This window comes from Lacerta agilis, chromosome 14 (assembly GCF_009819535.1).
Source record: "Lacerta agilis isolate rLacAgi1 chromosome 14, rLacAgi1.pri, whole genome shotgun sequence".
Lineage (NCBI taxonomy): Eukaryota > Metazoa > Chordata > Lepidosauria > Squamata > Lacertidae > Lacerta > Lacerta agilis.
Window position 1 is genome coordinate 35592150 of NC_046325.1, and position 22368 is coordinate 35614517.

Genomic DNA, 22368 nt, shown 5'->3' on the forward strand with positions numbered 1-22368 from the left:
AGATCAGGCTGCAAAGTTTACTTTTTATATAAAGTAATTGTTGGGGAGTGGCAAAAGGAAAGGGAAAGTTACTTAGACCACTTCCGCGCATGCGCAGGAGGTGGCATTGCGGACAGTCACGACCTGATCACGCGCCTGTGCGATTGGAAGGAAACGCCCGAAAAAAACAGAGAAAAATACAGCAAAACTTCTAAGACGCTATATCCTCTTAGGAATCAAAGAAACACACCATTTTTATTTTTCACATACTTCTACCATAAAAAACAAGCTGAAGAAGGCATCCATGCCGAAACGGGGCCCTGTCCTGGTCTCCCTGGTTTACACCTGACACGCATTGGAGAAGCCCTGACAGCCATCTCTAAAAGACTTTAAAGAAAACTTTCATATGAAACTATTTGTTGTTTAAGACTGTAATTCTTTACAGAATTGATAATACGTTTGGAATTACTTATGAGTAAACGCATGTTTTTTTGTTAAAACTTTGGCCAGAGTTCTTATTTGGTTTCATTACAATTTATTTGGCAATAAGAACTCCAACTTCTTTCACGATTACTGGAAAACCATAGCTTTAACTATACGGACCTTTGTCGGCAAGGTGATGTCTCTGCTTTATAAGATGCTATCTAGGTTTGTCATTGCTTTTCTCCCAAGAAGCAGGCATCTTTTAATTTCGTGACTGCTGTCACCATCTGCAGTGATCATGGAGCCCAAGAGAGTTAGATCTCTCACTGCCTCCATTTCTTCCCCTTCTATTTACCAGGAGGTGATGGGACCAGTGGCCATGATCTTAGTTTTTTTGACGTTGAGCTTCAGACCATATTTTGCGCTCTCCTCTTTCACCCTCATTAAAAGGTTCTTTAATTCCTCCTCACTTTCTGCCATCAAGGTTGTCATCAGCATATCTGAGGTTGTTGATATTTTTTCCGGCAATCTTAATTCCGGTTTGGGATTCATCCAGCCCAGCCTTTCGCATGATGAATTCTGCATATAAGTTAAATAAGCAGGGACAAAGACAACCTGAGGTACCGCTGTAGCAAAAACAGACACACCTTAGCATAACGCTCAAAACGGAAGTGTGGCACTCAAATTGGAGCATGTTCGGCTTCCAATAAAAGTTCGCGAACCGGAGCACTTACTTCCGGGTTTGCAGTGTTTGGGTTCCAAGTTGTTTGAGTCCCAAGGCGTTTGAGAACCAAGGTACCACTGTACTTGGGATGTACTTTGGAGGCGGTAGTATGTGTTTCTGCGGCTGCAGAAGTGCTCTCAAACAGGAGGTTGTTTTTGTACATTTCACAAGGAGGGGAGACCTGTCTGCATTGTGGAAGGTGTGATTATTGCAAAGAAAGCTTTCCTGCATGACTGAAGGAGAAGGAAGCAACAGCTGCTGCTTCCAGAAGGGTGTTTCGTGTGCTTTTCTTATTCTTCTTCCTGCCAGTGTTTATGTTTGAGAAGGAGTGCTGTTTTGGGGTGTGTTTATAGCAGCAGTTGTGAGCGTACTGCAGGCACTCTGCATGGGTGTGGGTTATTGAGAGAGGGCCTGGGTACACAGTGGGATATTACAAGCCTGGCTTGTGTGTTCGTGTACTTTGTGAGATAATCAGTTTATGTATGGGTCCCGGGGTTGATCTTTGTCCAATAGGTGTGTCTCAAGTGAAATGATTGGCATCCTCTGTCTTTTGTGGTCATTTGTCAAATATAACAACAGGTTACACCTGTTAGCAAGGGGGTGGCCTAGGAGCAGGCAGCGTGACGGCTGCTTTCAACGGTCCCAGTCAAGCACATCACCTTCGAAAGCACGTCAAAGTGCAAGTAGATAAATAGGTACCACTCCAGCGGGAAGGTAAACAGCGTTTCCGTGCGTTGCTCTGGTTTCGCCAGAAGCGGCTTAGTCATGCTGGCCACATGACCCGGAAGCTATACGCTGGCTCCCTCAGCCAATAAAGCGAGATGAGCGCCGCAACCCCAGAGTCGTCTGCGACTGGACCTAACAGTCAGGGGTCCCTTTACCTTTAACATTCTTGCCACTGTACAGTAGTAGCAAACATGAGTAAGTTACTGTACATTTTTGTCCCTATAATTCCCCAATTATAGGGACAGATAGGCAATTTTGGATATGTAACTTTGTGTAAAATTATTTGTAAAATTGCAAAATGAAAAATACTGCTACTACTACTACTACTAATAATAATAATAATAATAATGTTTTATTTCCAAGACCATGCTTTATTTTTATTTTCTTGGTTAAACACACCACTTTCGTAATGCACACACGCTTTGCTGCTCCTACACAGGTGCCTGGATCATGACAGGTGGGCTCCAGGCTGGCATCGGACGCTATGTTGGAGAAGCTGTGAGGGACCACACAACCGCTAGTTCTAACCCCAGCACCCATGTGGTGGCGATGGGCATTGCTCCATGGGGCATCATCGAGCAGCGCCAATGTCTTGTGAACCCCAAGGTATTGGGGGGGGGGTTGACAGAAAAGACCGCAAAGGGGTACAGAGGTGGTGGGATGGGCGTGGAAGACACAGCAGGTTATTTTGGTCCTTCTGTCAGGGCGGTGGGGGGGGTCAAGAGCAGGTCAGCCATGACTCACATGGTGTCAGAGAACTCTCCTTTGCGTGGCGATATCCCAACGCCTCCCGTGGTGAAATAAAGACACAAGACACAATATGTAAGGTTAATGGGCATAAAAAGGCCACAACTTTATTGGTTATTGATGCTGAGCGGTATTGGCTTAGGCATTGGACCTAACCGACTATATCTGACTCCAGTCCGTTGTGCTGGCAGTCCAGGAAGGGTTAGCCACCGATAGGGGAGCCCTGCTGATGCAGCTTGGAACTCGCCCTGGGGCCACCGATAGGGGGCGTGCCTTAGGCCCTCATCTTCCACGGCTCCCCCCCCACCTTCAGCGAAAACAGCTCGGGAGGATAATAATAATAATAATAATAATAATAATAATAATAATAATTATTATTATTATTATTATTATTATTATTATTATTTGTTTGTTTGTTTGTTTGTTTGTTTGTTTGTTTCCCGCCCATCTGGCTGGGTTTCCCCAGCCACTCTGGGTGGCTTCCAACAGAACATTAGAATACAACAGTCTATTAAACATTAAAAACTTCCCTAAACAGGGCTGCCTTCAGATGTCTTCTAAAAGCCTAGTTGTTGTTTTTCTCTTTGACATCTGGTGGGAGGGCGTTCCACAGGGCGGGTGCCACTACTGAGAAGGCCCTCTGCCTGGTTCCCTGTAACTTGGCTTCTCGCAGCGAGGGAACCACCAGAAGGCCCTCGGCGCTGGACCTCAGTGTCTGGGCTGAACGATGGGGGTGGAGACGCTCCTTCAGGTATACTGGGCCGAGACCATTTGCAGGCATAGGCAAACTCTGGCCCTCCAGATGTTTGGGACTACTATTCCCATCATCACTAGCTAACAGGACCAGTGGTTAGGGATGATGGGAATTGTAGTCCCAAACATCTGGAGGGCCAGAGTTTGCCTATGCCTGGTTTCGGGCTTTAAAGGTCAGCACCAACACTTTGAATTATGCCCGGAAACATACTGGGAGCCAATGTAGGGTGTTTCAGGACCAGTGTTATGTGGTCTCGGCGGCTGCTCCCAGTCACCAGTCTAGCTGCCACATTCTGGATTAATTGTAGTTTCCGGGTCACCTTCAAAGACCCTGGCACCTTCCTTCATTTGCTCCTTGTTTTTCCCTCCTTCTGCAGGGTTTGTTCCCAGCACTTTATCCCAGGACAGTCCCTTCTGCCCCTTACTGCCCTTTGGATTCCAACCACTCTGCCTTCTTCCTGGTGGACAACGGGACGCAGGGTAGGGTGGGTGGCGAGGCCTCCTTCCGTGCCCGCCTGGAACGCTACATTGCCCAGCAGAAAGTGGGAGCTGGCGGTAAGACACTTTCCCCATATGCAGGGATTGCATTTCCTTGGGGCGGGTGGCAACTTACACAGGTGGTGCTGTGGTCTAAACCACTGAGCCTCTTGGGCTCGTTGATCAGCAGGCCAGCGGTTCGAATCCCCGCAACAGAGTGAGCTGCTGTTGTTCTGTCCCAGCTCCTGGCAACCTAGCAGTTCAAAAGCACACTAGTGCAAGTAGATAAGTGGGTACCACTGTGGCTGGAAGGTAAACGGCGTTTCCGTGCGCTCTGGTTTCCGTCACGGTGTCCTGTTGCGCTAGAAGCGGTTCAGTCCTGTCGGCCACATGACCCGGAAAGCTGTCTGTGGACAAACGCCGGCTCCCTTGGACTGAAAAGCGAGATGAGCGCTGAAACCCCATAGTCGCCTTTGACTGGACTTAACCGTCCAGGGGTCCTTTACCTTTTTTACCTTATACCTTACACCGCCTCCAAAGAGGACTTGCATCTGGGAGGGAAAGGAAAAATGAGGCCAAGTTTAATTCTTTTTTTAAAGGCAGTTAACATTTGCATATGATGCTGTATACCTTTTGGTTGCAGATTTAGAGGTGGTTTCTGTAATTTAAATTCAAATGCAATACATTGGGGAAGCCAATGGGTTGCGTGCACAGCTGGTCCTACTCAGAGTAGACCAATTGAAATTCTGTTTATTCAGGTTCCTGCCCCAGGTGTCCTCAGCTGCACCACTTATTATTGCCGCTTCTGTTTGATGCTAGCCTAGCAACACGGTCCTTCACAGAGTGACAGCCCTCGTATCACTTAAATGAGCCAAGCGATGCCAGACCTGGTGGTGGGAGGGTTTGGTGCAGTGCCCCCCTTAGGAAAAAGGCCTGTCTCCCACATCCCTGGGGGTAAGGCCTGATTTCTCTCCGACTGTATTACTTCAGCCCATAAATGATGGAATGTTTTCTTGAGCAAACTACTTTGTCAGCTCAGGAGAAGTCTGAAGATTAGAAGGACCTTACTCTCTAACATCAAAAGTTTCTGCATGGAGGATGTTGTTGTTGTTTGTATTGGAGGAATATTCATTTTGTGCTCCCCGCCCCCCCCATCCGTTGTTTGAAATAGCAGGGCTCAGGCACAGTATTGCCATCTTAGCGAGGCCAGAATTTGCTGCCTCATTAACTAACACAGTGGTACCTCGGTTGTCGAATGTGATCCGTTCCGGAAGATTGTTCGACTTCCGAAATGTTCGACAACTGAGGCGCAATGGGCGGTCGGCAAAGCGAATGGAGAAAATTGAGACACGCGCCTTAGAAGCCGTTCGACTTCTGAGTGAGGCGCGTTTGAAAACGGAAGCATTCACTTCCGGGTTTCCGGCATTCGGAAATCGAAATGTTTGGCTTCTGAGACGCTCGAAAACCGAGGTACCACTGTACGCGTTTACCCTGAATTCTGTGGCTGCCACACTTCCAGACCTCTGGTCAACTTCCCTCATGATATATTTCTGTTCTGGTATCCCAAAGTGTTGTTCCCAAGTATTGGGCCCTGCATCATTAGGTTTCTCTTACTTTCCTTATCTCACTGCTGCCGCCCGCAGGTGCTGGGAGTATTGAGATTCCTGTGTTGCTGCTGCTCATCAGCGGGGACTCGGCTATGTTCAAGGTAATGGGCGTGAGAGCTTGTGAAGGGAAGTGGGGCGGGAGGAAGGTTGCGTGCCCCTCAACTGTCCTGGGAAAACCAAGACACCCTGCTTTTTTGTGTGAGAGAACGGCAGCCATTTTGGGCGCCGTGATATTGCCTGGGGGGGGGAGGAACCCTTTTGCGGAGGACCGCAATCTCACATGGGGTCACATGACTCGCCCGGGAGCGTGGCCCGCAAGCTGCATCCTGCCTATTGGACTGGACCTGTTGGAGGGTATGGGCTTGCAGGAGACACACAGCCCTGAAGAAGGAGCTGTTGGGAAGGAGAGACGCAAATGATGTGGTCGCTGTGAACATGGTAAAAGGGGCTATAGGAAGTGAGGTGGACAAACTCGAGGTTTGCCAGATCTACATTGGAACCTCGGTTGTGGGATGTAATCCGTTCCGGAAGACCGTTCGGCTTCCGAAATGTTCGACAACCGAGGCGCAAAGGGAGAATGTCAAGTTCAATGGTGAAAATGGAAAAACACGCCGCGGAAGCCGCTTGACCTCTGAGGCGTGTTCAAAAACGGAAGCGATTACTTATGGGGTTTCGGGGTTCGAAAACCAAAATGTTCAGCTTCCGAGATGCTCGAAAACAGAGGTTCCATTGTATTTTTTAAAATTTTTTTACTAGAACCTCAGGATCTGCAAGCCAGGAGCAAAAGACATAGCTGAAATTTAAAAACAAACAAACCAGTGTGCCTCTGAGCACATTCTGGCCTTAAGAATTTGTTTTCTGTGCAATGGCTGCATACTGTAAGGTCGTGGATATAAGTTACACTTTAACTTTTCACGGTCGGAATTTGCGCAGGGGGGGGGGAAGTGTGGCTTATATTTGGGCCAGTACGGTAATAAAAACAAAACAAGAGCATAGAAAATGAAAAACGTAGAGAACCTGAAATATCCCTAGTGCCCACTGGCCCAAACCATTTGGCGGCCCCTGGTTTCGTAGGTTCCCGAGTGGCTCATCTTCGGTCTTGTTCTTTCCCCCAGCGCGTCTCTGATGCGGTACATGCCTCCATCCCATGCCTGCTCTTGGCAGGATCGGGAGGAGCAGCTGACTGCTTAGCTGGTTTGCTGCAGGAGACACAGCCTGGAGAGCCCATGAAGGCCCTGGCGATGAAAAAGATGCAGGGGAAGTTCCCCGCCGATGAACTGGAGGAGTTGGCAGAGGAGGTAGGATCCAGAACTGCAACTCCCCGCCCCTTCACAAATTATTCTTTCTCCATGGGCTTCCCAGAGCTCACATTCCTTCCTATGGGGTTTTGAGACTTCCCATTACCAGTCCTCAGGGTCGTGGGCACTTGAAAATCTCTCACTGGGGAAGGGAATCTCGTTTTCTCTCATAGATCTCCAAGACAATGCTTCTTCTTTTTTTCCCCCTCCGCAGGTGGAGCAAATTGGGGCTCTAAGGGAACTGGTCACTGTCTATTCAGACCAGGAGGGTCTCGAGGAGTTTGAGACTGTCCTTCTCCAAGCGTTGGTTAAAGGTGAATACCCTACCGCAGATATCTCTGGCTGATCCTTGCCTTTGGGGTTTACCACCCCAATCAACCTCTTCTCGTGTTGGATATTTCTTAAACAGAAAAGTGGGCTGTAGAAGTTTTATACAAACTCCTTTCCAGTCAATGGTTCCTACTAACCTTCAGTCTTGAGCTCTGAAAAATAACCCAATCATGGAAGTTAGCTAACATTCCAGAAAGTCCTTCTCTCAATGGTTGAGAGAAATTCTGGGGAGGCACCAACATCATAAAGAAGGAACCTCCAGATGTGGTGCCCTTGCAATATCTTAAAAGTTAACATAGTAGTTTATGTAAAAAAAGAATTTAGAACCTAAATTATTATACAGTATAAGGATACAAATGGAAGAATAGTGATAATCAAAATAACATTACAAGGGGAGGAAATTATAATAGTAGAAATGTATGCACCAAATGAGGAAAAAAGCTGACTTCTATAAAATGCTTGAAGAGAAGATGTTGGAATACATAGATCAAATAATTATATTATTGGTGGATTTGAATGGTATAATAAATCTGGAGATTGGCAAGACCTCCAAGAAAGGAGGAGGGAAGGAAGGGAAACTACCAAGAAGTTTTTTTGAACTAACAGGAAACTTTGATTTGATAGACGTATGGAGATACAAACATCTTGTGGAAAGAGACTTTATGTACTTTTCACATCCCAACCAGACAGCTAGCAGGCTGGATGGGATATGGATTACTAAAGAATTATTGACAATAGTTGAAAAGACAGAAATGCAACCAAAAACAATTTCAGACCACAATCCAGTTGTATTAACATTAAGGGGGAAAGGGCTGGATATGAATCACCAAAGGAAGTCAACCAGGACTGAGATTTGCTGAAGATTCCCAACTTGCATTTAATTGTTTGAGAGTTGTATCCAGCTAAGTTCTACTTAGAGTTAGCCCACTGAAATTAATGAACCTAAGTTGATCGTGTCCATAAGCTGCAATAGGTTTACTCTGAGTTGGACTAGCACTGATGACAAGCCAACCCTAAATGTTGCTTTCAATACAGAAATAAAATAATTAAAATGAATACAAAAATAGGTTGATGCATTGCAAAGCAACATTATATTGGCATAGCATCGATTATTATATCAATGTAATTCACAAAAGATCAGGGACACGGGTGGCGCTGTGGGTTAAACCACAGAGCCTAAGGCTTGCAGATCAGAAGGTCAGCGGTTCGAATCCCCACGACAGTGTGAGCTCCTGTTGCTCGGTCCCCCTGCCAAAGTGCAAGTAGATAAATAGGTACCGCTCCAGCGGGAAGGTAAATGGCGTTTCCGTGCGCTGCTCTGGTTCTCCAGAAGTGGCTTTGTCATGCTGGCCATATGACCCGGAAGCTGTACGTCGGCTCCCTCGGCCAGTAAAGCGAGATGAGCGCCGCAACCCCAGAGTCAGACACAACTGGACCTAATGGTCAGGGGTCCCTTTACCTTTTTAAGTCACAAAAGTACCCAAAATGTCCCATATATACACATTTTAATCAGATTTGTTAAAACAGTTTAAGAATGCATCCCAGTTCTTTTTTTTTAAGGTTTCTAATTTTTCTTTTCTTCCTATCTTATTATTTCATATTATATAGTTTGGGGTTCGATTTCTGTAGCTAATCCAAGCAAAGTAACCCTGTCGTTTCATTTCGAAACCAAGTCTTTCCCATAGACATCTCCTCCTTGCAAAGATCTCATCTCCCTTTTCTGAGAATTTATCCTCTCCCTTACAAGGCTACCCTTCTCTTCGCACCCGCCACCCTCTCCCCACTTACGGTGCTGCAGAGGGAGCCAAGGCTAAGGCGGCCTCTCCTTCTCCCCTCATTTCAGCCTGTAAACAATCGCGCGAGGCCACCTGCTACCTGGATGAGCTGCACCTGGCCGTGGCCTGGAACCGTGTGGACATTGCCAGCACCGAGCTGTTCCGTGGGGATGTTGACTGGGAGGTGAGTCAGCAGGGGAAGAGGCGAGAGGATGAAAGCAAAGGCGGAGAAGACGTGGACGAGGGGACTTTTGGGGAGCAGCAAGGAGGCCGGGTGCAGACTAGGGCTGGGTGATATATCAATATGTTATAAAAAAAATATTGCTCCCTTTTCCTTGTCTGAGAGCCCGTATAGAGTCCTTAAGTAGGTTCTCTATTGGTAGGAGAGAATAACAGACGCCAGCCAGAGAATATTGAGAAGCAAAGCAGCTAGTAAGCTGGATCTTTATTAAACTGTTGCAACAGGGCATAGCTGTCAACTTTTCCCTTTTCTTGTGAGGAATCCTATTCAAAATAAGGGAATTTCCCTTAAAAATAGGGAAAAGTTGACAGCTATGCAACAGGGTCCCCCACTCACCCCACGCAGGGAGAGAGGAGAGGAACCCAGAACATTGTTGTGCAAGCTCTTATATAAACTTTTGAAATTGCCTACCCTGTAGCTCAAGACTACCCCCCAAAACATCATACATACATCACAGAAAGAGGTGGTGCCCAGCAGAAATTTGAGTGTGTTGCTTCTCTCCTGTCTTCCAGGATACCTGATAATGCCTTCTCTGATTGCCTTTTCTGGGTAGCCATACCTTTGAGATGTTAAATACTTAGTTCCTGAATCTCTTACCCATATTAATAGTGTGCTCAGCTTAACAGATACTTGCCAGACTGTATTTACAGGGAGGTTTAAGCCCCTACAGTCCAAAGACAATTGGAAAGCTTTTCCCATTTCCTTCCTCCTTGCAGAGAAACATTTGAGGTAAATTTGGGAGAGTCAAAATGGCTTCAGGATTGTTCTCCTGTACTATTTCAGACACGTGGTTTATATACTTGTGTGTGTGTTTCCCTTGTACATTTATGAACATTTATTTTATATATATATAAGACCTTAGAGTTCCTATAACAATTATATCATCCAAAACCAGTTTGAAGTCCGTATCATGATATCGGGTTGCATAATTTTTGACCTGGCAATATATTGTGAATTATGCTGTGTAAAGGACAATGGCAAATGACAATGTGTGGGAGATATTGTCACACACACACACACACACACACACAGAGAGAGAGAGAGAGAGAGAGTGGTACCTCAGGTTACAAGCACCTCGGGTTACAAACACTTTGGGTTACAGACTCCGCTAAGCCGGAAGTAGTACCTCGGGTTAAGAACTTTACCTCAGGATGAGAACAGAAATAGCATGCCGGCGGTGGTGGCAGCAGGAGGCCCCATTAGCTAAAGTGGTACCTCAGGATAAGAACGGTGTGTGTGTGTGTGTGTGTGTGTGTGTGTGTGTGTGTGTGTACTGTATATTCTGGTGTATAAGACTACTTTTTAATCCAGGAAAATCTTCTCAAAAGTCGGGGGTCGTCTTATATGCCGGGTGGAGAATCTGCAGTCGAGTATATCTCAAACTCTATATTTTAACTGGAAAAGTCGGGGTCGTCTTATACGCCCAGTCGTCTTATACGCCGGAAAATACGGTATACATACATACATACATACATACATACATACATATGAATAGCAGGTTGCACATGACCGACAGGAGTCTCCCATCAGTTATGCTCATGGGGCTTATCTTCCCACCCCCTTTTACCGCCATCCCTTCTCTCTTCTCTCTTCTGCAGCCTAGCCTGCTGATTGGCCCGATGCACGACGCTTTGGTGGGCGACCGTCCCGCCTTGGTGCGCCTCTTTGTGGAGAACGGACTGGACATCGGGCAGTTCCTGACGTGGGGGAAGCTGGAGCAGCTCTACGCGGGGACCCCGAGCGGCACGCTTCTGCATCAGCTGCTGGAGCGGCGCCAAGCCTCAGGCCCCGAGCCCTCCTCACCTGCTGAATACTTGCTGCTGGATCGGTCGCTGCCTGAGTACCAGTTGCCCCAGGTGGCTCACATCCTCCATGATGTGCTGGGGGATGTCTGTGCTCCCTTTTATGACGGATTGCACCCCGCCAAAGGGACAGGGGTAGGTGAACCAGGCCTAAGGCCCATCTTGCAATGAAGTGCCCCTTCTAATGTGCACATTTTGCAAACTGACATAATTTCTTTTTTTGGATGCTGTTTTTCCTAATGTGTGCATTTTATGCATGCTTTGCCTTAATATATTGATACACACCATCCCAACCTCCAGGTTGCCAGGTGCGCTTATCAGGGACTGCCTTTCCTTTTGGAACAAAGAGGCACAGTGGATAGTGTGGGATCTTTATAGGGTTGTTACCTTTGTTCTGGCAAAATATAAGGCAGGGCAGGGCTGGGTTCCCCCCCCCCCAATCTTCTGCTGAAGTGACTTCAAAGCAATCCATTACAATCTATTGCAGCCTAACAGAATATCCCTCTTGAATTTGTCACACACACAAACACACTTGTAAATCTGTCTGTGCTTGGCTATCCAGAGCTTAAATACATGATTTTTCACAACCCCTTTCAAGCATATGTATTTGGAGAAGATCCCTAACACACACACACACACACACACACAAACACAACAGGACGTAGTATTTTACACTGAAATGCAGGACAATCCTGTTTTATACAGGACAGGTGGCAACCCTATATCTTTATGAAATGTAGTTTATTTACACATATATACAACCTGAGCTAGGATGGAGAGAGTCCACAGCATTCACATCCCAAGAGATTTCCGTTCCTTCCATTGCTGCATCCTCAGATTCCAAGAGACCCCAGGCATAATGTCTGACCATCTCTGCAGCATAAAACAAACTGTCTGCCTCGTTCTCTGCCCCCACCTTCCAGCTTGCAAAGGGGGCACCCTTTTCCTGTTCGCATACCTCATCGCCCCCCGCAATTCTGCCCCACCCTCCTGAAACTCTGGCCTTTTTTTGTCTCTGCTAACTATCCCTCACCCCAGGCAGTGGTTTCCCCCATTTTCTGGCCCTGAGGGTCTCTGTAGCGGGGTAGGAGAGCTGGCGGGGTGGGGGGAGTTCACATCTGGCAACTGATGCACCCCTTTGGTTTCAGATAAGACATGGGTAGATGAGTCTAAAAAGCATGGGACACAAATGTTCACAGTCCTCTAGCGGCTACAGTATCTCATTTACCAGAAGCAACATACTGTATACACATTAAGGCACCTGTCAACCAAAATGATTTGTTTCGGATTTCCTTGTCCTCTGTAAAATTTTGGAAAGCTGCTGAGGCTAAAGTTGTGGGGTGATAGATTCTGGGCAGCTGTTGAATATCAACCGAGGAGCTAAGCTAAGTGTGAGCATTTTCTGTCTCCTGCTAATTGTGCCTCTCTCTCCTCTCCCAAGAGCAAAGGATCATTGCTCAACGGAGATCCCATGTACCGTTCCAAACGTTCGCCAAACCCTTGGACTGACCTCTTCATATGGGCTGTGTTGCTGAACCGCAGAGAGATGGCCATGTATTTCTGGGAAATGGTGTGTATGATGACTGTTATTAATATAGTTAACACTGAGGTCCAGCTCCGAGGGCCTTCGGGCGGTTCCCTCACTGCGATAAGTGAAGCTACAGGGAAGCAGGCAGAGGGCCTTCTCGGTGGCGGCGCCTGCCCTGTGGAATGCCCTCCCACCAGATGTCAAGGAGATAAAAAAAACTGTCTGACTTTTAGAAGACATCTGAAGGCAGCCCTATTTAGGGAAGTTTTTAATGCTTGGTGTTTTATCGCGTTTTTAATATTCTGTTGGGAGCCACCCAGAGTAGCTGGGGAAACCCAACCATATGGGTGGGATGTAAATTTTAAAAGTGTCATTTTTATTAATATATTATTATATAGCAACCTCAATGTGACAGAGCTAACAAACGAATAGATAGGTTCCTGCATGGGGTTCATAATGGGAGAAACCAAGGAGCCAGAGTTGAAATAAGAAGGAACCGGCTGGAAATGCAGGGCAACCAGGCAGCGCTTTTTGCCACATACGATAACAGTATATTCTCCTCCTGGCTCTCAGCTGCATGCAGCTTTTTTGGAGGGCTATTTCCTTGCCTCTGTCTCCACTGATGGCCACCCTTTCCTCTCCCCCTTAGGCACCCGATGCCGTCGCTGGGGCTTTGGCAGCGGCACGGATTCTCCGAGAGCTTTCGCACCAGGAGCAGGAGGCCGAGGAAGAGGCAGCCATGAAGGACCTCGCCATGCGCTTTGAGAACTTGGCCATTGGTGCGGACGCGATGAGGACATGGAGGCTGGGGTGGGCGGTGGGAAAGAGGGACCTGAGAGGAACGGTCAGGAAGGGAAGGCTAGCCGTTTGCAGTCAACGACTGCGAAGCTGCCTCAATTCTTTCCGGTTCAGACTCCGGGGAAACTTGATTTCTAAAGAGCATTTAGGTCGCTCCCTGTTTGTTAGTTACGAACCAAGGAGCCCTCCAGGTACTGATGAACTGCAGCTCCCATCATCCCTCGCCGTTTGCCATGCTTTCTGTGGCTGATGGGAGTTGTAGTTCAGCGACATCTGGTGGGCAAAAGGCTGCCCACACTTGAACGTCGCCATTTTGATAGCAGAGGGAATGGAGGAAAGCATTTTTTTGCACTGTCACAAGAGTGATATGCCAGTGTTAAGTCTACTGCCTCGATAACGGCTATTATAAATGAGCGCTGTTTGTGGGATGTGTTGGAAATTTCTTGACATTTTTTTTATTAAAATAAGTCTTTATTACCATAAATTTATGTTTCTTTAAAAAAAGGATTTCAAACATAAAACACAACAAAACATTAAATCTTGCATCGCACAAATAATAAACCTAAATTAACAATACTTTCTTTCAAATTATACATCAAATTTAAAATATGACTTCATATTGCTTCTACAACGGTTTTCTTAGTACTGTATAATACTCATTTCATTACTCTAACTAATAATTTAGTTACTCTCATTCTTACAAATGAACAAAAAAACGGCAACAATATATATGTGTATATAATTAAAATCTCCCACGTGCGTAACTTAATCTAAGCAAATCATTAGTTCCGTTTTCAAACCTTTTTTAAAATATTCTTCCACATATTTCCATTCTGCTTTTGTTTTCTGTTTTTGTATATCTCTTATTGCTGCTGTCATCCTTGCTAAATTCATATATTCTATTAACTTAATTTGCCATTCTTGGACTGTTGGTATTTTTTCTCCTTTCCAAGTTTTAGCTATAAGTATCCTAGCTGCGGCACATGCGTACAAAAGTTTTTTTTTCTGTCTTCAGGAATATTCTCAGGGGTCATACTTAATAGAAATATTTCAGGTTTTTTCCCAAATGTAATTTTCAACATTTTTTTTCAAATTTTCATATATAATATTCCAAAATTCATAAATCTTTTGACATTTCCACCAACATTTTAAGTAAGCCTCTCCTCCTCACTTTCTCCTCTCCCCCCCCCCCAACTCCAGGTGTATTTGGGGAATGTTACCGAAACGGGGAGCCCCGGGCCTACAAACTGCTGGTGCGCCGCTCCGAACTCTGGGGAGGAGCCACTGTCCTCCAGCTTGCTCACCAGGCCGACGCCCGCCTGTTTTTTGCGCATGATGGTGTGCAGGTATGGTTGTGTCCAGAACATTGGATCGCTGCAAGGTTGCTTCTTGCTCGAGCGTCCGCTGCAGCGCTGCTGAATCCTCTTTCCCTTTAAGAGTTTTGTGAAGCATCTATAACGTTTAGCAGGATCAACAGCGACCCCTGTAGTGCGGGAAGCTGTGTCGCCGTGTCCTTACAAATGCGGAACGGGTGTTTGGTGGCAGCTGTAGCTGTGCCAGTTCTGCCAATCAAAGCTGAGTGGGCACATGTGGGGTACGATGATCTCGTAGGTAAACTGGTCCCACGTTGTTAAGGCTTGGGAGGTTGAGGGGTCCCAAGTTCCCTGCTAATTCTCTTCCGTGCTCTCCCCACAGTCCCTGCTCACCCAGAATTGGTGGGGAGAGATGGACCGAGGCACCGCTGTCTGGAAGCTCCTCCTGACTTTCTTCTGCCCGCCCCTCATCTTTACCGACCTCATCCAGTACAGGTGGGTGAACCCCGTCTGAAACTAAAATTGTTCCCAAAAGATTGTTGTTTTTGCATGCCACCCCAATCTCCGAGCAGTGCGAGATTCTCGGGGTTCCAGGCTATTACTCAAGGCTCGGTTTCCTCTGGAATGAGGGACAGCAGAGACTGTGGTGTCTTTATTATATATGGTCTATTTACACATACACACAATGTGAGCCTACGATGGAGGAGCTCACAGCATTAACATTCTGGGAGCCGCAGACTTGGATTCAAGCAGACGTCAGGACCATGCCTTGATGCTAAACATGCTTGCTCTGAACCTGAGCGTGACTTCCTCTTTCGACAGAGCCCTGGATGAGGACCTGCGCCAAGCTGAGGTGGACAGCCTTGACACGGATGTGAAAAGTACCATCGGAGACATGCTATCTGAGTAGGGGGAATGGTCATGTCCTTGGGAAGGTGTGGGGAGCGGGGAGGGGAGACCCTAACTTTCAGCGCTGCTGCCACAAAGGAGCCTGAAGGCTGGATTCCTTGCATAACCTGCGGCCCTCCATATGCTGTTGGTCTATAGGTTTCCTCAGGCCCTGCCAGCATCATCCGTGGTCAGGGATGTTGAGAGGGTTCCCCGTCTCTGATTTAGCGATATTCCAGGTCAACTCTTTGAGTGTCCAGCATAGTCTGCCATAGCCAAAGGATTTCTCTGGGGCTTGGTGCATTTTTAAATTATTATTACTTTTTAGCAAACACTGACCCGGGGCTTTTAAACACAGCTGCAGGCATGCCAGCTTAATTGATAGATGAATTGATTAGTTGACCAGAACCCATATGGTGAATCAACTAAGATTCCTTTACAGTCAAACATTGGTTCCCAAATGGCTCAGTTGCCGAACAGATCGGCTTCTGAACGCCACAAGCCCGGAAGTAAGTGTTCTGGTTTGCGAACGTTTTTCAGAAGCCAAATATCCAACACGGCTTCCATTTGACTGCAGGAAGCTCCTGCAGCCAATCAGAAGCTGTGCCTTAGTTTTTGAACTGTTTTGGGAGTCGGACGGACTCCCAGAACAGATTAAGTTTGAGAACCACTGGATTTGGGTGGCAGCCCTAATTCGATTCTATCCCACTCATTACCTCCTCTCGTCCTTTCCGCTCCTTGCCCTCTCCTAGCAATCCAGATCCTCCCTTCCCTCTTTCCACTCGCCCTTCCTGGCTACGACGGTGGCGTCAGTTCTGGGTGGCTCCCGTGACGGCCTTCCTGGGCAACGTCGTGATGTACCTGCTCTTCCTCTTCCTCTTCTCCTACGTCTTGCTTCTGGATTTTGACCCCCCGCCTCCCAAGGGCCCTTCCGGCACAGAGATCGCTTTGTACATCTGGGTCTTCACGCTGGTCTGCGAGGAGGTGCGCCAAGGCTGTTTCGTGGGCTCCCTCCCCCTGCCGCTGAGGGTACGGCGGTACTTCCAGGACACTTGGAACCAGCTTGACATCACGGCTCTTCTGCTTTTCATGCTGGGGCTCGTCTGCAGGTCAGAGGAATTTCTGCACTGGGCAGAAATTATTATATATACATATAATTTTTTAATTAAATTTTCTAATTTGCATTTCAAAATACAGTCGTACCTTGGTTAACGAACGCCTTGCGAGCCAAACTTTTTGGCTCCCGAACACCACAAACCTGAAAGTGAATGTTCCGGTTTGCAAAAGTTATTTTGGAACCCAAATGTCCGGCGTAGCTTCCGTGGCTTCCTATTGGCTGCAGGAGCTTCCTGCAGCCAATCGGACGCCGTGCCTTGGTTACCGAACATTTTGGAAGTCAAACAGACTTCCGGAACGGCTTCCAAGGTACGACTGTATTCATTTAAACAACCTTAAATCAATGACTTCCCTTCTTTTCTTTCTGTGGTTCATTTTGCATGCCATACACCCCTGCATATTTTACATGAACTAAACCATTCAGTAATCCATTGTTACATCCATCTAAACTTATTTACACTGTTGAATTTATCTTAATGCTACCAGAGTTTTTAAATGAACACAATTTTCACCCATATATTCAGTAAACATTTTCCAGTCTTCTTTAAACGTACATTCTTCTTTTTTCTCTTATTCTATATGTTAATCTGTAAGCTGTGTGTATTCCATCAGTTTAAGTTGCCATTCTTCTTTGGTTGGAACCTCGCTCGTTTTCCACTTTGTGGCTAACAAAACACAGGCTGCAGTAGTAACACACATAAATAGTCTATTTTGACACCTGGGAATTTCCCTCTGAATTATCCCCAACAAAAAGGACTCTGTTTTTTTTTTTGGGAAGGTACCTTTAAACATATTTTTCTATTCATTATATATCATTCCCCAATACTCTTAGAATTAAACAGAAATGATGATGATGATCATCATCATCATCATCACAATCGGTTTATTCATTGCCTTCTCTCTTTTCGGCTTGCCAATTATCTTTATTGATTTTCCGTAACTTTTAACAAATTGTTGCCAAATTAATACAAATGGAATATAAATTTCAAAGCTGACTTCCCACCCATCCCCCAGATGTTCCTCCTTCTTCCCTTCCCCCACTGCAGCTCCAAATACTGTAGTAATAACAACAACAACAACAATAATAATAATCCTTTACTGTCACTATACCACCTGTGTGCAGTGAAATTAATACATTAGCTATCCCAACTTTCATTCCATTTCAGTATTCAACATAGTTAAACATATTTATATTTGCAATAATATTCCTTCCATTCTCCCTGCACATCAGCTGTATGAGTGCCAATTTCTGCTAAGACTGTTATATTTTATTGTAGCCTATCCACAAAATAACCAGGTAGAGTAAACCTTCCTTTTATACATTCTATTAATCGCCTTCTAAACAACCACCTCAAGGCGGTTTGCACTGAAGTTCATTAAAAACCGTGGGGGTGTAAATATGTACAGTTTTTCTGGCAAAGGATGTTTAAGGAGATAACAGAAATCACTAGGTTAAAGCTGGCCAAAAGTCCAGAGGTAGCATTATTATCAATTTACAATGGGGTGGAAGGTTCACAGGCTAGGAAGGACTTGCTCACAAATTTATTGACAGCTGCACGAATTATGATAGCTAGGGAGTGGAAGGGGACAATCAGAATATGAAATGGAATAATGGTACAAAGAGGTGTGGGATATAGCTATTAATGATAAATGAACATGTGTCATTAAGGTAAGACAGGGAATATGCAGGAGAAATGATTTTGAGGAGATATGGAGGGTGTTTGTAGAATTTGTACTGTTAAAATGGAAAGGGGGTCAAACCATCGCAAGAGGTGTTGAAATTTTAGGAAGTTGGATTGTTACAATGGAATGGTCTTGGTGAATGGGGTGCACATTTTGATTCGTATTTATGTATGATTATTACTTTGTCAAAATAAAATAATAATAACAATAATAACAATAACCGTTAAAACCCCTAAAAACCCCAAACATATTTAAAGCAATGCAAAAGCCATACAAAGTAGATGCGTGCCATGAAGACCTGTTTATCCAGCCGAGAAAGCCTGTCAGAACTATAATATTTTCAGTTGTTTCTGGAAAGGGCAGATGGTGATGTTTTTCCCTTTTGAAAATTTGTGTGCCCCCCCCCCGCCCCGTGAACTGCTGCTGTGGTTCTACCACTGCTACATCACCGATTGTGAGGTTGGGAATTGACTGGCTCTGGAGAAGGGAAACGGGATTGTTTGTCTGCAGGGAAGGAAACATTTTTTCATCAGTTTCTTAAACCACTGTACGCCTCTCAGACTGTTTCCAAAGTCATATGAATCTGGACGCACCATTCTCTGCCTGGACTTCATGGTATTCACCCTTCGTCTCATCCACATCTTTGCTGTCAACAAGCAGCTGGGGCCCAAGATGATCATCGTTGGCAAGATGGTGAGCAGACACACGTGCGATTTTTGTGGGATGTTGCAAACAGCGTGCCTTTCGAGTGTGCAAGATCAGCTGCCCCCATTTGGGATATTAGGATCAGTGCTGGATTTACGTATAAGCTAAACAAGCTATAGCTTATGGCCTCACTCTCTTGGGGGCCCCAAAAAAATTTAAAGGAAAAAAACCATGGATGTACATTTCCAAAATATAAGATAAAAAACAAAATAAAACCTACATGCAGCAACAGTGTTTTGTGATGTGTAGGCTCCTCTTTGTTATGTGCAAATGGCTTTACATACCTATTAATACCTATTAGGTCCGTAAATTACCATATAGCATATATTCAAGACAAAAAACAGCGACAATTTGTCGTTGACAAACGACAGCTGGACATATAAAAGACCCCATTACCTTCAGCCTCTTAGGGCCTCATCAAACCTAAATCCGGCCCTGATTAGGATGCAACGCAAATGAATGTGCAAAGGATTCTGGGCTTAGCCGTGAATGTAATATGCAAAAGGCAGCGAATGTGCAAAGGACTAGAAAGTTGAAAGGAGGAGCAAGAGAGATAAATCTCTGAGGTTCTTTGGAGATGCGTTTTGTTTTACGCACATTTGTGTGTTGCAAAGATTGCTTCCCCCTGGCGGCTTCTTTTTCCCTGTACACTTCACCACATGGACAGATTGGTTCCCTTTGATTAACAGAGTGCATTGCAAAATACAGATGAGAAATTAAAAATGATTCGTGTTAGAAGATTTTATTTTTTAAAAACCAGCCTCCTCTTTTCTTTCATCTCTTCTGTCAAAAGGGTGATTTTTGCTCTCTCCTTTGTCTCTCTTTAGATGAAGGATGTCTTCCTCTTCCTGTTCTTCCTTGCGGTGTGGCTAGTGGCCTACGGGGTCACCACCGAGGGGCTGCTGCTCCCCCACGACCGACGTCTCCCCTGGATCTTCCGCCGTGTCTTCTACCGCCCTTACTTGCAAATCTTTGGGCAGATCCCACTGGATGAGATTGACGGTGGGTGTCCTAGGGGGCTCTGGCTTCCATTCTAGACTGGCACCCCACCTTTGCCAACTCAGAAGGGATAGGGAAGCAATAGAGGAAACACAGGAGGGCGCAACCAAAATAACCAAGGAGTCAGAGACTGCCGAGGCTTTGGGCTCATCCAGATTCACTTTTCATTCCATGCTTTCTAGGCGCAAGTCCAACCTCTGTATCCAAGAGCTTTTTTCCTATTTGCACTGCTGCTTTCTCAAAGAAAACTTACTCTTTAAGGCTAAATCAGAACAGCAATTTAGGTCTCCCGCACCTTGTCATTTGCTCCGATTCAGCTGCAAAGAGTAGGCGTTTGCTGGGAAAGTGCAGGTTGCACAGAAAAAAAAGAATGCTTGGACAATGAGCCCCCCCCCCGGCCCTCCCCACACTATGCCCCTGCTTTTAGGGGCTGCAGAGAGCTGTATCTAAGGAACTCCCACCTCGTTCTTCCCTTCCGTCTCCAGCTGCCCTGATCAGAGCGTCAAACTGCACCTACGATCCCGTGGCCATCTTGATGGAGAACGCAGAGCCTTGCACCAACACCTATGCCAATTGGCTGGTGCTCATTCTCCTCGTGATCTTCCTGCTGGTAGCCAATATTCTGCTTCTCAACTTGCTCATCGCTATGTTCAGGTACCTACCGCGGTCGCCGGCACCTGTCATGAATCGGCGCATACAGAGTGGGCAGATGAGGTTCAAAATTGATTGCGTGCAAATGCCTGTATACCAAGTCCAATCCAGCATTGCCTCCTCTACTGGATTTCAGGCAGGGGGAAGCTGAGGTTTGTCTGTTTGTGGCTTACAATTTCACCTGTGATATTTGTGTCCCTCCTGCACCCCGCCAACAGCTACACGTTCTCCAAAGTGCAAGGCAACAGCGACATTTATTGGAAATCCCAGCGCTACAACCTGATCCTGGAGTATCACAGTCGCCCTGCCCTGGCCCCGCCGTTCATCCTGATCAGCCACCTGCACCTCTTCTTCAAGCGGCACGTCCGTAAAGTGCAGTCGGCAAAGGGAAAACACTTCTGTGAGTGCTGGGATGGGAGGCAGGGGAAAGGGGAAGGTAGAAGGGACATTCTTCTCCAGAATCAAAGAGTTCACAGTTACCCTCTTCCTTGTTCCCACTCTCACACCTTTTGGTGTCTGTTTTTTTGCACTCCCACAAAAACCATGCCACGTTCATGCCGCTGGCTTAAAAGCCTCAGCTGCTTAAGCAAATTATTATTATTATTATTATTATTATTATTATTATTATTATTATTAAAGTTTGTATACCGCCCTATACCCATAGGGCAGTCCATGACATAAAATTGCAATACAGTCGTACCTTGGTTCTCGGGCGGTTTGGTACTCATACGTTTTGGCTCTCGAACACCACAAACCCGGAAGTAAGTGATCCGGTTTGCAACCATTTCTCGGAAGCTGCAGTCAATCGGAAGCCGTGCCTTGGTTTTCGAACGGTTTCGGTTTTAATAATCACAGTGAGGGAACAAAGAACACATCTCCTAGAAATGGCGGTGCTCCCAATTAAGAGTTACTCCACCCCCCATCCCTATTAATCTACGTCACTCCTACATCTTGTAACCTGAGCTTGTACTCTCTGCGATTTCTGTTCTAACACTTTCTGAGCTCTCCGTGTCCTTGGAGAAGGGGGTTGAATGCTGTCCAGAGACTGTGAATTTGTTAACTCTCTCTCCCCCAGTGTTTCTTCTCTTAGCTGTTCCCCATCCAGAATTTCCCAGCTTCTGCCTTCTGAGCCATGCCCCTCTGCAAACCACTGTTCCAAATCTATACTGTCCTCCTTCCTCTGGGAAGATTCAGGATCTGGATCAGGGGAAGGGGGTGGCTCCCACCATTCCTCCTCAATGCAGCCCTCCTCAGCACGGTACCTGACACTCCTGCATTTGAAGCAGTAGCTGGTTGCTGGATAGCCAGACTCCCTGTTCAGTCCCCTGGCTCTTGGGCTAGGTTATTTATGAATGCTGACAAGTACCAGTCGTCCCAATCCACAGCTTTCTCACGCAGGTCTCCCCGCTTCTCCTCTTGTTTTTTCAATTATCTTTTGGGCAGTGCTGGATCTCTCCGAAATCCAAGACGAACAGCTGCTCACGTGGGAGTCGGTGCAGAAAGAAAACTACTTGGTTGCTCAGGCCCGGCAGAAACGCGATTGTGACACAGAGAGGCTCCGGCGAACCTCCCAAAAGTAAGGCTTGTGGGGAGTGGAGGCGAGGAAGAAATGTGGGAGGGAACTGAAGAGAAAGGGCAGTCAGGTTGGGATGGAGGCTCTAGTACAACTATTATTATTATTATTATTATTATTATTATTTATTGTGTATTAAATTTATTTATTATTGTTTATTAAATTTATATAATAAACGAAACAAAACCTCCCCGCAAAAAAAAAAACAGTTTAAAAAGCCATAGCATGGCAG

At 46.0% G+C, this 22368-nt stretch overlaps 1 protein-coding gene across 1 annotated transcript in view; it reads left to right on the forward strand.

Moving 5' to 3' along the window:
* The window catches only part of TRPM4 (transient receptor potential cation channel subfamily M member 4), a 32906-nt gene that overhangs the window by 7808 nt on the left and 2730 nt on the right, over nucleotides 1-22368 (forward strand). The window contains exons 5-22 of the mRNA XM_033169193.1: nucleotides 2292-2458; nucleotides 3730-3907; nucleotides 5473-5537; nucleotides 6552-6734; nucleotides 6949-7048; nucleotides 8908-9023; nucleotides 10679-11017; nucleotides 12324-12452; nucleotides 13060-13189; nucleotides 14409-14554; nucleotides 14904-15016; nucleotides 15344-15427; nucleotides 16162-16518; nucleotides 18769-18901; nucleotides 19741-19915; nucleotides 20398-20566; nucleotides 20782-20963; nucleotides 22007-22139. Coding sequence (XP_033025084.1) covers nucleotides 2292-2458; nucleotides 3730-3907; nucleotides 5473-5537; nucleotides 6552-6734; nucleotides 6949-7048; nucleotides 8908-9023; nucleotides 10679-11017; nucleotides 12324-12452; nucleotides 13060-13189; nucleotides 14409-14554; nucleotides 14904-15016; nucleotides 15344-15427; nucleotides 16162-16518; nucleotides 18769-18901; nucleotides 19741-19915; nucleotides 20398-20566; nucleotides 20782-20963; nucleotides 22007-22139 — 2899 coding nt within the window. The remainder of the gene's footprint in view (nucleotides 1-2291; nucleotides 2459-3729; nucleotides 3908-5472; nucleotides 5538-6551; nucleotides 6735-6948; nucleotides 7049-8907; nucleotides 9024-10678; nucleotides 11018-12323; nucleotides 12453-13059; nucleotides 13190-14408; nucleotides 14555-14903; nucleotides 15017-15343; nucleotides 15428-16161; nucleotides 16519-18768; nucleotides 18902-19740; nucleotides 19916-20397; nucleotides 20567-20781; nucleotides 20964-22006; nucleotides 22140-22368) is intronic.